This window comes from Ambystoma mexicanum, chromosome 6q (genome assembly GCF_040938575.1).
Source record: "Ambystoma mexicanum isolate Mex_15411 chromosome 6q, UKY_AmexF1_1, whole genome shotgun sequence".
NCBI lineage: Eukaryota > Metazoa > Chordata > Amphibia > Caudata > Ambystomatidae > Ambystoma > Ambystoma mexicanum.
Window position 1 is genome coordinate 83,741,544 of NC_090937.1, and position 17,258 is coordinate 83,758,801.

General features: G+C 43.2%; 1 protein-coding gene across 1 annotated transcript in view; it reads right to left on the minus strand.

The window, feature by feature from the left end:
- Window positions 1-1,377: 1,377 nt before the first annotated feature.
- LOC138515791 (17-beta-hydroxysteroid dehydrogenase 13-like) overlaps window positions 1,378-17,258 on the minus strand; it is a 259,104-nt gene continuing 243,223 nt past the window's right edge. Inside the window, exon 7 of the mRNA XM_069630516.1 lies at window positions 1,378-2,096. Coding sequence (XP_069486617.1) covers window positions 2,006-2,096 — 91 coding nt within the window. The 3' untranslated portion in view covers window positions 1,378-2,005. The remainder of the gene's footprint in view (window positions 2,097-17,258) is intronic.

Here is a 17,258-nt window from a genome sequence, read left to right on the forward strand (position 1 = left end):
GTTGTTTCAGGTGGAAACAGAAAAATCCAATTTTGCCCTGGGCGCAGTGTTGTCCAAGAAAGATGAAGAGGGCACATGGTACCCAGTGGCATATTATTCTCGAAAACCTATGGGGTGTGAACAGAATTACTCAATTACAGACAAAGAGTTGTTGGCTATTAGAATAGCATATCTGGAATGGAGAAATTATTTGCCAGACATCAGGTAACTGTAGTGACAGATCACAAGAACCATCAGGAACCTGTGCCAACCACGGTGGGAGGGTCGAGATCATTCGGCTTCTGTGGTTCGGGAGTGGGTGTCGATACCCTTCCCTCGTGTCTTAACATATGGGTATTATATGTCCCCCCTTTTGTTTTCTCAAAACTAATCTAAAACATCATAAAATGGCATATAGGAAAAATAAAGTGGTCAGTACAAACATCTATAACCTTGCGAAACCTTTGACGTTCACATGTTGAGGGAGACAGAGGGCATTATATTAATGTCTTGAGTGAGTTACAGAGTTTACCCACAAACACAATCATCTGGTTTAAGCACAGGAGGAGTTATTGTCTGACAGAAACATTGAGCCATCTAGATATTCTGAGAATCTAGTACAGCAGTGTGCTATGTAAAGATTTACATCACAGCCCAAGTGTACATTCATTATGTGCTGCTTAGTGCAATGGCACAACACATGTTCTCTTGCCTGAGGTGCAAAAAGAGTGTAATCCAAAGCACCAATGACATTCAGCAATCCAGCTATGCTGTAGAGGTTGACTTTTGCACCATTGATGCTGATCTCCTTACTAGGGAATGCAAAATCAATGACATGTTCCAATGAAATAGAGAACGTGGTCTGTAACTAGCTATGAAACATGCCAACCAAGATATGGAATGTGTAATTGGCACAGAAATTGACAACTGCTGACACTTTCAGTATGGTCGAGTGTGCAGTGCGGATTTTAATCTAACTCTCCCTGTCATCCTAAATGAGGCATACCATAAAGAGAATGATGGTTCTGTCTACGCATTACAGGGTTATGAGCTGTTGGTAAGTATGTTCCCATGTTGTAGGCAGCAGATGTGGCTGTATTCTTGTACTCTTTAAATCCCTCTGAGCCAGATACCTCCTCCATTGGAAGAACTGACGCAGACTTGGTCTACATGCTGCAAAATGCAATTCCAGAAAAAGCTTGATTCGAAAATCCTCTACGGTGCAGTTTCAGTGCTATTTCATCATGTTTTAATAGCACTGTAACTGAATGCTGTTACAGTGCAGTCATTACTACCTCCTGCAAGGTGATGGTAAATTGCATTTGTTTTAGCCAACTATCACTATCTTTATCTTCGTTTTTCTGATACTTGAAATCCAGTAGAATTTAGCACATATGATAAACATATTACACAGCATTTAATGCATCATTTAATGTACTCATACAATGAATAATGCATTCCTGCCTATTAAAGAGCAGTAATGTATGCTTATCAAAGTCTGACATGGATGATCATTACTTGCAACAGGTCACCTCTGGTAAATACAATAACACACAGTAAACAAAATGACAGTTAACTGTTCACTGATTGGTCTATTTGTTCAGTGTGTATAATGATATCCCACACAATTTAATGCTTTACATCAATGATCTATGACGTCCTTTAACTTTCTGGAGAAATAATCAAGCAAAGTAGTAAGAAATATTACCTTTAAAATGCCACAAAGTAAATAAAAAAAAGCATAAAAGCAACAACGTCCAGGATTATCAACCTGCCCAATAGCATTCAAAGGGACTGCGCATACATACTCCATTTCCTAACTTTGGTCCACATTTGTTCAATATTGGTACATGAATGTAATGTTTACTAATTTATTGTACGGGTATGATTTTGCTATATCATGATTTGCAACAAATATTGTTTAGAGTAAAGCCATTTTTTCTGTATAAACAACAGTTGCACTCTTATTTCTTTTCTATTTTCTAGAAGATGTCTAGGTCTCTTAGGCTCCTTGGGATCAGCATGTCTATTTATCTTTGTTTCCTTCTGGCAGAGCTGGGTTACACTTTGGATCCTGCAGTTTGTTCACAGCTGCTAACAATCGCTCAGGAAGGATTCTGAAATAAAAGAGGAAGACGTTATGTTCAAACTCTTGGTACCTTAGAACGACATGTGAGCGGGGAGCAGCAGAAGAGCTGTGTTTTTGCGCTACTCACCTTGCCGTTTACTGGGTGATTCCTACATAATTATTGAACAGTGCTGCTCAGACATTTTGAGCCAGAGGTGTGATGACTGCTTAAACCCTAATAGGTACGAATCAGCCGGGCAGATTTGTTTTAACATTTGTGGTTGCAGCGCTGTGTTTGCTTCAGTCATCAAGTTGTAATTAGTAGAGGGATATCCTTTGTGTTTTCATGAATCATGATGTACTACTTCAATTGTTGTAAAACATTTTATTTGTGTTGTATATCAAAACCAGCAGATACGTATTTCACACCAGAAAGTGCTTTATCAAGACTGGGGTTGAATTGGAGTACTGTTTGCTAAAGACAGCCAGCTATGCTACAGACCCTAGCACATTTTCTGCCACAAATTAACAGTATAGCGACATTGAGAGCGCTTTGTCAATTTCGACACAATGCTCCAATCTAGACTAAGCCTTGAGAAAGTGCCTTGTGGTGTCAAACACATGTCGGCTGATTTTAATGACAACACCAATAAAAAACCTTTGTATTAATTGAAGGACTACCTCATGATTAAGCATAAAACAGTAAGGATTTCTCTGCTAATTACAATTTGACGAATAAAACAAGCAGAGTTATTGCACCACTTCTGAGCTAGAACCTGCCCCACCCATTAGCTCAGAATGACTGCTTAAAGGCATTTATTCTAGTGGCAAATACTCATGCTCACATTTTTATTGATCAATGTCCTGACATCATTATTTTTGAGATTCGGGAGTTAGTGGAGATACAAGTTTCAGGAGGTTCAACCAGACTGACTGGCTAAGCTACCAAAACGTTTAAAAGATGTGTATTAAAATGTTTTGCTTGAGACAGTTGAAAATGTTTTAAAAAAGAGGAACTCAAACAAAAGAAACAGTTTCTGTGTAAAAGCAACAACGACAAAAAAAGCTTGTGTTCGTTTTGGCAGTTGATCTAAACAAGGACACCAATTCACTCTCAGTGTTCAATTTTTAGAAGCCTGCTTTAGGTTAAGTACAAGGCGTTCCAAAACTGCACATGAAGAGTTAATGTTTGTCCTCACTTAGACCAACTGTTAACCAGAAAACCTGCTTGTAACCAGTCTTGAAACTGACACTGTTTCGTAACTCTATTTGCTCTTACATCCTTTTGAGTGTTCCTTTCTACACTCTCCTAAATGTCTTGCCCAGGTGATGGCTTTGGTCTACTTTTTCGTCCTCACTGGATTCCTGGCCTCCCCCTCCCCCTCCTGTTCCTCAAATGCCCTCTTTTTCTATGCCTGCTCCAATTGCCATCTTAACAATCTATCAGCCTCCTGGACCCTTTTGGTAATTATTATGTGGATTTCGATGCTTTATTATCCATATTATCTCCTTATTCTCGTACTTTGTTTATTGCTGATGACTTTAATATCCATATCTCGCTGTCTAGGTTCTCCTCATGCCCCTTGTTATGGTCTTATTCTGCATATAATCTCACTTTAGTTCCCTCCCCTAACTCATTTTAAGGGAGGCACTTTAGATCTCATCTTCATGTCAGACGACTTCTCTATTTAATCATCTGTCCAGACCTATATAATTCCTTCGGCGGATCCTCTTCTACTGACCTCTTTTTCTTTACCTTCTTCGGTCTCTACTGTATCTTAATTGCCTCCATCTACTTTTTCACGGTGTGATCTTCGGAATCTGAATCCCTCTGTCCTTATTAATTCTATTTCTTCTAAACTTCCATCTTTTATTCATGATTTTTCATCTAGTCTGGATGGCATGGTCAATGATTTAAACTATGTGGTTCTTTCATATCTTGATGCACTGTGTCCTTTGTCACCATTTACCCCTAAGGGCAGACCCCCTCGTCCCTGGCTGTCTATTTCTTTGAAGCAACTAGGTGTCTGTCTATGCACGACTGAGCGGAAATGGCTGAAACACTGTACTCAAGCCAACTTTCAGGTTGTCTTTTCCCTCCACCAGTCATTTTCTACTTTCCTGACCCAGGCTAAATCAAATTATTTTCATTCTGTTATTCAGTCTCAGACGTCTTCTCCTAGATTCCTATTTTCCACTCTTAATAAACATTTGGCTCCTACTACACCTAATCTTCATTACATTCTAGCCATGACTTTAATGATGTTGCACATTTTTTCCTACAAAGATTCACAATATTTGTTCTTCTCTTGATCATTCATGCTCTCTGCCAGCATCCTGCCTTCCTATGGTAGTTAATACAGTTATATAGTTTCATTTTCTTCTTTTACTCATGCTCTAGATAGTGACGGTTTAGCCATCACCTTTTGTTAAGTCTATTCTTCCTTCCTTTGTTCCCTTTCTTACCCTTTTCTTTAATCTGTATTTATCTTCTGGTTCATTTCCAGCCTTGTTTAAAATAGCTACAGTTATTCCCCTGTTAAAAAAACCCTCATTGGATGTTTCTGATATACCATATACCCATCCCATTATGGCCATTGTCCTGTGAGAATCAGCACTAACATGAAACAAAACATCAATGCAGAATGACCCAACCCAACTCAAACCCCCTACCTGGACCCGAAAATGGGCCCCCCAAGTCCAACCACAGAGCGTCTGGAAAAGGACTGCCGAACCAAAATAAATGATCATACCCTCACCAGCCAGGAGCCACCAACCGATAACCACAGACAGTCATGCATACCATTATGCTCCCTCTTCTCTTTACATCAACAAACTATAGAACGCAGCTACACCCCTCAATCAATTTAGGCTAGCTGCACACATCCCTATATCGCCCATAAAACACCTCAACAGCCTGGTAGAACGCAACTATATCCCACAAACAAATCAGCAAGGCAGCACACATATTCTCCTACACATGCTTCACGTCACGGCAGCGAGAATGCAGACTCGGTCACCACCCTCTTTGCTGCGCACATTACACTGATCTCTCACATCCACCGCACCACACTTAGCATTAGAATGCAGCCAACCCGCTAAAAGCACTCTGGCTGCTCACATACCAAGTACACCCCGGCACTATATGCTACACTACTCTTTCAACTGATACGGACCGCGGTCCCTGAGGGCGTTCAACCAACAGCGCTTTGATATCATACCAATGGTACATAAAGTTCTATACAAATGCACTATAACATAACATAACATCTTGCTAATGTTTGCCCTATTTCACTTTTGCCTTATCTGTTTAAAATTCTGGAGCATTGTCCATCGCCAACTTACTTCTTTTTGGAGCTACCATCATCTTTTTCCTTAACATCAATCGGGTTCCTGTCTAGGTCACTCCATGGAAACTGCTCTTTTGCCTGTCTCTAATATTATTCTTCATGCCCAACATTTTAAGCTTCTTGTGTTTTAATTGTATTAGACCTTAGTGAAGCATTTAATACAGTAAACCATTCCATGCTGCTTTGTACTTTGTCGTTCTTGGGTATTTCGGGTCGGGCTCTTCAGTGATTTTCTTCTTATCTCTCCTGTCATTCTTTCATGTTGCCCTGGAAACATTCCTAAACTTGTTTTTATCCTCGTCCTTTGGTGTTCATCAAGGGTCTGTTCTTTGTCCCCTTCTCTTTACTCTTTACACTTCATCTCTGGCTTCTTTGATCTCTTCCCGTGGGTTTCAGGTGCATTTTAATACTGATGACACCCAGATCTTTCTTTTACCTCTTTTGCCAACACTATTCACCAGCGCCTTTCTGATTGCCTTTTGGCTGTGAAAAACTGGATGGCTTCTCCGTTCTTATGTCTTAACACAAAGAAAATGGAAATTATTTTCTTTCTGTCTTCTCCCTCTGTTATTTCAACTTCTTCTATTAATTTTCTCCCTCATGATCTGTCTATCTCTTCTCATGCCTGTAATTTGGGTTTTATTTGTGATCCTCCATTCTTTCTCCAGTATCAAAACTCTACTATCTCAAATCTAACTGATTCTATCTTAACATCTGGAATAGTTTGCCATCTTTTAACTTTCTGCTCTTCTAAACTTCTTCTACAAACCTGCGTTCTTTCTCATCTCAATTATTGTTGTTCTTTGTACATGGGACTACCAGCTTATGCCCTTTTCCACTTTGTTCTGTTCCTCATTCAGCAGTCAGACTTCTATTTGGACTGCAGTATTCTCCTAATATATTTACGTTTTTGATTCAACTTCATTGGCACCCTATTAGATTCAGATTTGAATCACATTTTCTTTGCTTTTTTTTTTTTTAAATGTGTCCATGCTTTGGCTCCTGACTATCTGGTTTTCTTAATTTCCCTAAATCACCCTCCCAGGGTCCTTACTTCCCCTTCTCAGTTACTTCTTTCGATTCCCCAGCCTCACTTTAGTTCATCCCACTTTCTCTCCCTTTAAACACTTGCTCCAAAATTATAGAATTCCTTCCCTCTAGACATTCAATCTTGTTCCAATCGTGTTCTCTTCAAAAAACGTTGTTAACTACACCTCTTGCATCCTGCTTTTCCTTGTCACGTGTTTTCTTGATTTTTTACTCTTACATTTTTTCATTCTTCTTTATGCATCAATTGTCATTTTGCATATATCTTTTGTACTGCTTTACCTTTGTATGGCGCTTTGGATAAAGATGCTATATAAATACCATAAATAAATTACCAAACAAGCAAATAAATAAATAACGCCCTAATATGACCATAGCATCTTTGCTAAGCAAATTATCTAAAGGAAATCAGGGGCCAGATAATACAAGGCACTCAAACTTGTGATTTGGCTGGATTCTTGCCCCTTTCACTGCACTCATGATATGACGGTGTAGTGAACACCAATGTGCAAACAAATTCACACCGGTTCTCTCCACTTGTGAACATCATAGCAAACATAGCCATTCTTGAACCATTTCTTTGAGTGGACTGTAAGTCAAAATACAAAGCAATATCTGCACAACATAACTTGGCACAATTTACTGAAATTCACCAATTATGGGGAAACAGAATGGGCGTCAATCACACATAGTCAAAGTCTATGCCAGCGTGGGGTTCCTAAATGGTTTCTGTAACAACGCTCTCACATAGACCTTGTGCCAGCATAGGGTTACTGAGCAGGTTTGGAACCCTGTACCTACAAAGATGTTTCTGTGAGGAATCAGAATGTTCAGATGCTGAGGAACGCATGCATATGTTTTGTGTGCGGTTCCTCTTATCCAGGCGTAATGTAAGTAAGTGGACGCGTATAGCAACCTTCTGCCGCTATTGATTGTCTCGCTGCACCTCACCCTGGAAGAAAAAAGGATGGGTCGTCATTAATTGGATAATGAGAGAGGCAGATGCGAAACCTACGGTGTTGATGGGACCAGGTTGGAAGTACCTAGTTCCTGGGTGCCAATCTACTTTCTGTGGGTTTGGCAGAGAAACTTTTGAGTATGTTATCCATACCGAAGAACCCAAAATCTGAGAGACTAGAGCACGTTGTGCCTGGTGTGGCAGCGTGTGATAGAGCTAAAAGTAGAAACTAGTTGTGGTTTGCATTAGTGTTAATGTGCTTATGGCTAGGCCTTTGGTGGTTGTCTGTGGAAGGTTTGTGTTTGTAGTGTAAGGTGTTAGTAGATACTGGTGGTGAGTCTTTGTTGGGGGAAGCGGGGAGTAATCCTTATGACGCCTAACAACCTGCATCTCTGCACCCCTGCCCGTTGCCATTTTCAGACTGGTTGCCTTCTTTAGCTCACAATGCCACCTGCCAATCCCCTCTCACTCTCACTCTCTATGGGCCTCATTACAACTCAGGCGTTAAGGGTTAACGCCACCGTTAATCCTTAACGCCTGATTCTGATTTTAACGCCTGCTTTTAGCAGGCGTTAAAATCCATGGCGCTAACCTGCCATGGTGCTAATTACGCCGCCGTAATTTACGGCGGCGTAATTAGCGCCTTCCCCACTCCCATTATGCCCTATGGGGCAAAAATGGGAATGGGGAAGGGAAAATGGGAAATGGGGATTTACCGCCCCACTCACCTTGGAATGGGGCGGTAAATCCGCCATCCACCATGGTGTAAACGGAGTTTACACCATGGTGGTAAAGTTGGTGCACTTAGCACCAAGGTTGTAATGAGGCCATATGTCTCTTCTATGTGTCAAATAGATACAATGCATCCCATGAGAACACAACTAGCAAGACGGGTTACAGACTGAGTCCTCACTGCCCGCATTCAAACCTGAGGTCTACAGATTACACACAGACATCTGTAGCAGGTCTGGAGCTATTTTACTAGGGAATTGAGACCTGAGAAGTACCTGCAACATTCCTTTCAATACCTCAAATCACCTCAAATCTCTCCAGCTGCCTAGATTAGTTGGCCGGTCTGCAAATAAAGTGCTGGTAATAACGTGTACCGGCACTTTTCCAGACCCGGCAACTATAATTTTGCCAGTAGGGTGGAGGATTTACCTCCAACTAAGAGCTGGGGGTATATCCGCCACCCTACTGGCAAAAAAACCCCTGGTATTACTGGCTCAGTAACACCGGTACCGGTAATACTGGAAAATCCCCCTATTGAGTCAGATGGAACTCCATGGAATGGAGATTTACCAGCGTTTGAGCCGCTTGGAATCTGTCGGTAATTCCCTCAGACCAAATGGTGGAAACAGTACTACAGTTTGCCGGTATCCCGCTGGTACTACCATACTGGCAAACTCGGAATGATCCTGATAGACTCTTTTATTTTATTTTTATTTTAAAATGTATAAAGCGCACTAGCAGCCCATAGGCATCGAGCTGCTGGTCCAAGGAAATGTCTTAGTTACATGCTACAAAGAATGCTACTGGTTACAATAAACGTAGCAGTTAAGAGCAGACAGTACAATACTTTCTTTAAGTTACATGAGTTATTGTGGCAATAAGCCACGAGACTGTGGGCCAATACCACCCCAGGTAATGCCCCCGGGGCCGTAGTTACAGGCCCGAGCGTAGCGAGGGCCTTAATGAAGCCGCATTACACTCTGTTCCCAGAGCGTCCGCTCCCGAGAAAGAAGAACAAAGAAGGTAATTGCGGTGGGGAAGAAAAAAAAAATGTACTACGGTCTCCGGCGGGGGACGATGGAAGCCTCTAGCCGTGTGGAGGCTTGGAGCAGGGATGGCCCCGCTCCGAGTCTCCACATGGCTGGAGGTTTCCATCGTCCCTCGTCGGAGACTGCAAGATAGAAGGTAAGTGGGGTGCGGTGGGAGGAGGCCGGAGGAAAGGGGGAAAAAAAATATGTAGTACCTGAGTCCCCGGCGGGGGACGAGGGAAGCCTCCAACCATGGGGAGGCTCGGAGCGGGATTGCCCCGTTTCGAGCCTCCTCATTGGCTGAGGGGCTGCTACGCCCCTCGCCGGGAACAGAGTAGCCGGCACGCACAGTGTAAAAGGGAATACCGCGTGGTATGGCTCGCAAATGAGCCAATCACCATGCTGTATTCCCATTGCGCCACGCGTGCCGGGTACTAATTATGGATACAGTGAGCGGACAATGAGCACCCGGTCATAGAGGGTCATGGCAGTTCATACGAAAAGCATGGTTTTGATCACTTTGCGGAATGGTAGGTGGGAGGTTATTCCTCTGAGTTGAGGTGGTAGCGAGTTCCGGTGGGAGGCAGCGATGAAGGGGAAGCTGGAGCCTCCGGCGCATGCTCTCAAGCCCTTAGATACTGTGATTCGGGTGGTGTAAGGGGTTCTGGTGGGTTTGGCAGTGTGTGGTCTTGAGAGTCTTTGAGAGAGATACAGGGAGGCTGTATTGTGTAGACATTTGTGTGTGAGGGCCAAGGATTTGAAGATGACCCTTTCTTTGATGGGGAGCCAGTGTGCTTTTTTCCTAGCGGCTGTTATGTGGTCTATTTACGGGGATGCCAATGGCCGCCCTGAATGTGTTGCTTTGGACAACCTGGAGTTTTTCCATTTTTTTGTGCAGAAATGCTGTCAAGGAGGACATTACAATAATCAAGGTGGGATCCAGTTATGGCTCTGGCTATGGTTAGGCAGTTTTGCTCAGAGAGGAAGGGTCTGGCTGCGGTTAGTAGTTTGGAGTGGTAGGCCACTGCGGATGATATGACGTTGACCTGTCTTGACATGGATAGGTTGGAGTCCAAGTAGACTCCAAGTGTTTTGACAGCTTAGGAGACAGAGATTTGAACATTGTCAATGGTGAAAGTGTTGTATTGGTCATTGAGTTTCCTTAGAGTTTCAGGGGAGCCAATTAGAAGTTCAGTTTTGTCCCCATTAAGACAAAGCCAGTTTTCTGCCATGCATGTTTGGATTGTGGCATAGATTGAGTTGAGGGTGTAGGTGTCAGATTCGTAGTCACCTGAGAGAGAGATGAAGACCTGCGTGTCGTCAGCGTAATTTGTGTAGGTGATGCATAGTGCGTCAAGGATGAGGGACAATGGCCTGGCGAATATGTTGTACAGGGTGGGGGAAATGCAGATACCCTGCGGGACACCACACTTGATGATTTTGTGGTGTGCGCAGGCTTGTTCGGAGATGACCTTCATGGCTCTATCTTTGAGAAATGAGGTGATCCACGTTGTGGCATTAGGGGAGAAGTTGGCAGCAGAGGATAAGGGAGGCAGAGGGTGTCGTGGTCAACAAGGTCGAACGCTGCTGACAAATCTAGGAGGAGGAGAAGGAGGGCTGGTTTGCCTGCGTCTCTAATGTCATCCATTTGATTCTTGAGGTCTAAAAAGACTATTTCGGTACCGTGGCCTGGGCGGAGGCCAGACTGGCGGAGACCAAGAAAAGGTTATTAGTTTCTAGAAACTTTTGTACTTGGAGATATACTGCTTTGTCCAAGATCTTTAGAAGAAATCGAACTGTGATGATGGGTCTGTAATTCCCTGGGTTAGTTGGGTCAAGTGAGGGTTTTGTTAGGCGTGGGCATACCCAGGCTTCCTAAAGATTGGTTGGAACATGCCCCGTGGTGAAAGAGGCATTGATGAATGCGGTGAGAAAGGGGCAAGAGTAGATGCGCATTCTTTGATGAGATGGGCGGGGAAGATGTCCCCTTTGCAGTTGGATGGTTTGATGGAATTAAGAAGATCAATGACTTCCTTTTCAGTGACGTCCTGAAAGGAGAAGAGGGGAGATTCACTCCCATTGAGGTTGTGGGGTTTTGTGGTTCGGAGGTTTGGTGGTTCAGAGATTGTTGGTGAGCTAGGATTTTGTTCTGAAGGGTGTCGAGTTTGCCCAGCATGGCCGATTGGATGCTGTTGCACCAGGCTTCGTCTTTGGCAAAGGATTGTGGAGGGATTGAGGGGGATGCTAACACTCTGAATATAGAGAAGATCTTTTTGGTGTCCGACTTGGCGGTGGCTATTCTAGTGTTAAAGGAGGTGGCTTTGGCTTTAATGATGCCCATTTTGTATTCTTTGGCTATTTTATTGAACTCTAGTTTTCTGGCGTCGTTCGGTTTGGCTTTCCAAATGGAGAGGCCTTCCCTTTTCATGGTGCGTAGAGCCAGGTGTTTCGGGGTGTACCAGGCGTTGGTGTGCTTAGTACGTTTAGCTTTCCTTGAAGTGAGAGGGGCAATGGAGTCTACTGCTTGGGTAATGATGACGTTGAATGTGTGTGCTAGAGATTCAGGGTCATTGGAGAAAAGGGGCTTAAGGGCAGGCACTGATAGTTGGGGTAGGAGCCTTTCTTTGCTAAGAGAATGACTTTGGTCGTTCTTTTTAAGTTGACGGATAGGAGGTGTAGTAAGGAGGCCTGAAAGTCAGTGGTGGGTCCTGGGGGCGGTAGACAATGGGGAAGGAAATGGTACAGTTGAGGGATGGGCTTAGCTTGAGGAGAAAGTGGTCACCTTTAAGGTGTGGGCGGTCTTGCCTGAATATTGTGTAGCCAGGAGGAATTACAAGGGCTAGTGCTGGGCCGGAAGCTTCGTGGAGCCAGGTTTTGCTGATTATAAGGAGGTCTAGATTGTGGCTTGTAATGAAATCATGTATGTCCAAGGCATGTGCCAGGCTGGATGGGTTGCAGCGTGGTGGAGGTGGAGGCCTTGGAGGAGTTGTTTCTAGTGGTATCTGTTGAGTGGGAAGTTTGTTGGATTGCCTCCTGAGTTTTGCATTAGTGTCTGAGGGCCTTATGGTTTCAAGGGTAGTTCCATTTTGTATGGGAGACATCACAATGTTTCATGTCTGGAGCAAGGGGAGAAGGGGTAGCCTTGTCAGTAGCAGACACAGAATGTGTGGCATGTGAGTCGGTATGAGTAGGGGTAAGGGGATTGGTGGCATGCATAGTAGTTTGTCCCATGCGAGGTGAAGTGAGTGCCTCAGTGAAGTTCGCAGACTTGCTGGAGGGTGCATAGGGATCAGAATGCATTGCAGTGTCATCGGGTGCATGACGTTCAGATGTGGACCTTTACTGGAGTGTAAGGGCAAAAAGGGAGGTGACTTAGGTAGGAAGTGAGTTGGGGGAATATTGAGTGGGTTGGGGAGTACAGTAGCCATTTGTAGTTTTTGTTGATAGTGGTAGGCAGGGCTCACTAACTGTGTTATGGTCATCTTGAACAGATGTGCTATGTATAGTGTCAGGGAGGGCAGAGGATCTGTCCTTCGTGAATCAGTAAGCCAATTCTATGTGTGTAGAGTGGGCAAGGGCACAGTATTTGGTGCAGAAAGCGACAAGGTGCAACATTCAGGCCGGGGCCTAGAATCAATATTTGGTGCAGGATAACAGCTCTTAACAATTCTGTTAAGAAGTATCTGCAAAGAAATTCGTTTTTTTCAGATATGCTTTTTTGTTACAAAGACAAGTATTTGGCCGGTGTGTGTTGTTCGTCTGAGCCTTTGCTGCCGCAGATATATTTAAGTTGTAAGATGAAAGATTCAGGACATTCTATATGAAGTTTAAGATAGGTAAAGTGCAAATCAACATAATATATATAGCCTGGATTAATTTGCCATATTAGTACCCAGCGAGGGGAGATGGCGGACCCCGGCCATGAGGAGGCTCAGGGCAGCGGGATTACCATGTGGTAATGCACACATTCTGAGCCTCCCCATCGGTTGGGAGGTCGCAACACCCCCTCACCGGGGACTAATTTTCCATATGAAAACAGAATGTTTCCATTGTGTAGATGTGCTGTTTAAGATCTAATACGTTTTGCATATTTGCTCCGTTTTAACAAAAGCGAAAGGAATATTTTTGAAAACCTTATTTTTATACTACATATTTGAGCAGAGCTAGAACTTTTAATGGTGGTACCTGAAATTCTTAAATGTTTTAAACTGTTCACATTTTTTAACGAATTTCATAAATTGATGAATTAAGTAATGTTAGAGGGAAAAGTGTAATTTTATGGATTGTATTAGCAGGATGTTGATTGGTTTCAACTGAAAGTGTTTCATCACACTAAAGATAAAGTTGGGTATCATTGTTGCACCCAAGAACAAAGACAGGATTCAACTCAAGTGGATTCACTATGGATCATGGGTTTCTGGGGGAAGAGAGGTGGCAGGAGATTTGAGATTAAGGCATAATAATAATATGGTATTTATAAAGTAAGATTCACAAAAGTGCTTTTTATATGACATTTTGATGTACAAGTAATATTACTAAAACAAAATTGGTTCTCATTTGATAGCCTTGGAAGAACGAAGTGGGGAAACCATTGGGCGTAGATTTAGGTATCATTCCACTGTCCCATAGCAACATCATACACAACCCGTGGGAATGACATGGCACTAGCTGCAGTATGCAAATCCCTTGCAGAGTGTAGCTCAACCACTAGTTCAGGCGAACTACATCGAAAAAATACATTCTGTTTCCATGCCAAGTTCTCCCCTAGAAGAGATGCGTTTCATCTTGAGGGCTTAACAGCAACTGGCAGAACACACGCTGCCATCAGGCAAATGCATCTGCCAGCTCTGGGGGTAATTATGGGATCCATGGAATGTTCCCTCCATTAGAGACGTGCACCTTCTCGTGGACTCAGCCAGACCACATCAGGATATCGGCTGCTCGAACTCAGACAGACTCAATCTTTTATACCTCGCAATCGGAGCACAAGTTGTTCCCCACCCCGCATCTCCCGATCATCCTGCTAGCCACCACGGGATCGATGGCAGAGGGGGTCACCATACAAGTACAGTTCTTTGGTCCTGAGGAAGGCAGCTACATCTACTCAACTGCCGAAACGTAGAGCCCTTGTGCTCCAATTGATTTACCCAAGCTGACAGCGCTGCATCTGACTCACACTAGCGCACAACGTAGACCCCTAACTTACAGAAGTACCAATACTCTATACATGCCTTACAACCAGCTGACCAACTCACAGTGGTTGATGAGTGTTACATTAGACTTGCTGTGCTCTAGGTAGATTGTTCTTAGGATGTATTTTCTGCATTAGGACTTATTGGTAATCCTAACCGAGTCACATCTGAGATTAGTTAGTCCTTGGGACTCTTTAAGGCTTCTCACAATGTTCATAAACACCAGGGGGAATGACTTCCTTCCCCTGGCCTTTCTTAGGCTTTTCACAATGTTCATAAGACTATGGTTAGGGTCATATGTTCCTTCTCCTTGATTTCTCTTTTGGATTCACAGTCAATCTGACTCTGGCAGGTACTGTGACAATGAAGATCAATAAAGTTGCAATTGGGCTGTTGTTATGGGTCTGGGTCCCAGACTCACACTTTATCTCCTCTACGTACAGTCCACCAAGTCTACTCTATTGCCAGGTACTGTGACGATAAAAAATGATGAGGATTATTTTATGGGTGCGGGTCCCAGACTTGCATGCACAGTCCACCTGGTATATTCCCCTGACAGGTACTCTCACTATGAGGATTGAAGAGGTTGCTTTTATGGGAGCCGGTCCCAAACCCACACTTTCTTTCTTCTATGTCAAGGTCCCAGACTCTATGTTCACGGCATTGTTGGTTTGCCCAGTGTCTTAATGACTTGGTGGGAGCCCAGCACCTTCCCCACCGCCCGCGTACCTTCTCTCTTGGTCTGCAGTGGTCTTGGGGCCTTGTGGCTGCCTGCGGCCTGCTGTGGGGCTCGCGTGACCTTGGCCCAGTCTGAGGCGGCTTCGCAGCACCAATCATCTTCCTGGTAGTGGTTCTGCTACTCAAGGTCCTTGGCTACCTCGAGCCGGCTTCCACCAGCCCACTATCCCCTCTTCTCGCTGGGTACTGACTGCAGGGTTTTTGGCTTCTTCAGTGGCGTCCTGGGTTTCTCTCTTGTACACACAAACCAGCCCTTGTGGTTCCTCCAGGGAGGTCTGCCTCCTTTGCCAAGTCAGTCTTCCCTTGTTATCTCACTAACAGAATTGGCTATATCAGAATGGGCAGTCTGCTCATTTTGGTTCTGCGGGGTACTCCTTAGTACTCTGCACTTCTTCCTTGTCACAGTATTAATTGGACCAGTTTCCCAGGTGTCAACAGGGAATACATGTTGTTAAAGGGCATATGGTTGCAAGCAAAACCAAAAAAACGATGAAATTCACCAGTTATGGTAAGCTATTCAACCATAACTAGTGCCATCACCATGCACTGCTAAGACTAACACCCAGGACATCACTGATGACATCACATATGATATGAGTAGTGCGTAACAATGCAAATGGAACGTCGGTGTAAGGGGTACCACTTACAGTCTCATTTACAACATATCAAGGGTGATCAGTAGCTTTGTAATAAACTACTCCATGTCACATAAAAGTTCATTGAAAAAGAAGCTTTGTAGTACTTTTTTTGTGAATACAGCAATCAAATATTACATAAAGAGAAACAATGATCGTACTATCGATCATAGAACCAAAGTACTCTTAAGATGGTATGTTTAGGTTGTACAATGATAAGTCAAAGCATATCACATTCTTGAGAAATGTATTATCTGCATGGGACCTGCTTCTTTTTCTATGTATGTGCATTATGACCTTAGGGTAAACCCTAGGGAAAAGAACTTCAGAATATAGCACAAAAATCAAGCTCTACATGCAGCGTAGCTTTATGGTATGTGTATTATGGTTTCAATGTAGTATCACCACCTGAAGTGCTCATTTTAAAATTAATACTTTCACTAAGAAAAAACAATAACCCCAGGTATGTGATATCATCAGTAATGTTATCAATGATGTCATTTGTGGTGTAATCTTTGATGTCCTGGGTGTTAGTCTTAGCAGTGCATGGTGGTGGCGTGAGTTATGGTTGCTTAGCTTACCATAACTGGCGAATTTCTTGGGTTTTCGTCGGTTTTACTTGTAACCATAACGTCCCTTTAACAACTTTTTTTCTCTGAATATATAACGTGACCAAGCGGTGTGTGAACAGCGAAACGCGCCGTTTTCTTGTTGCTTTTTTTGTTCCATGGCACATTTAAAATAAAGTAAACTTTGTTGACAGGAATCCTTCTGGTGTTTTTGTCTCGTTGCTGGGGGACTATTACGTTTCCCACGCTGCTTTTGGGAATGCATTCCCACATTTGTACTCAGGTACGAAATCTTTGCATATATATATATATACATATTGTGACAAATCATCCCCGGATGTCGAAACTTCTCCCCAAGGGGCAGTATACGCATATACACACACTCACAATATTTCTATATTGTACATATATACACTGCAGCTTTGTAAACCCAGATCTTCTACATATGAGATCCACCCTTTAAAAAAAGGCAGTCTAAAAAGACATGTATAAATAAACAACAGTTTTTTGTCATTGACCGTGGATTACTGAGATGACATTCTGCAGTTCCCATTTAATCTCTACGTGGAGACACAGAGGTTCTAGTTAGGATTTATACCTCCTAGAAGTGGGGTGATATGCTCACCACTACACTATAACTCACAGCCTGCTTTTTCACAGCATTTGATAAACATTTTCAACATTTTTGCAGTATTTTTATGGGTGGTAAAGGGTCAGAGCTAGTAAAATAGAGAGTATCAGGGTGGGGCATCAAAGGTGAGTTAGTAGAACCTAGACTACCACCCCCAATAAAAATGCTGCACTGAAAGGCTGTGATGCGCCCTTAGAGGTGAGATGTCACAGATCCATGCCGATCAACCCCAGAAAACACAAAAGGTAAAATCCGGTTTGGACGAGGCCGATGGAGCCCACGCTCATTTTGTATATGTTTGATGCACAAATGAAGTACAGTGGAAAAGGAT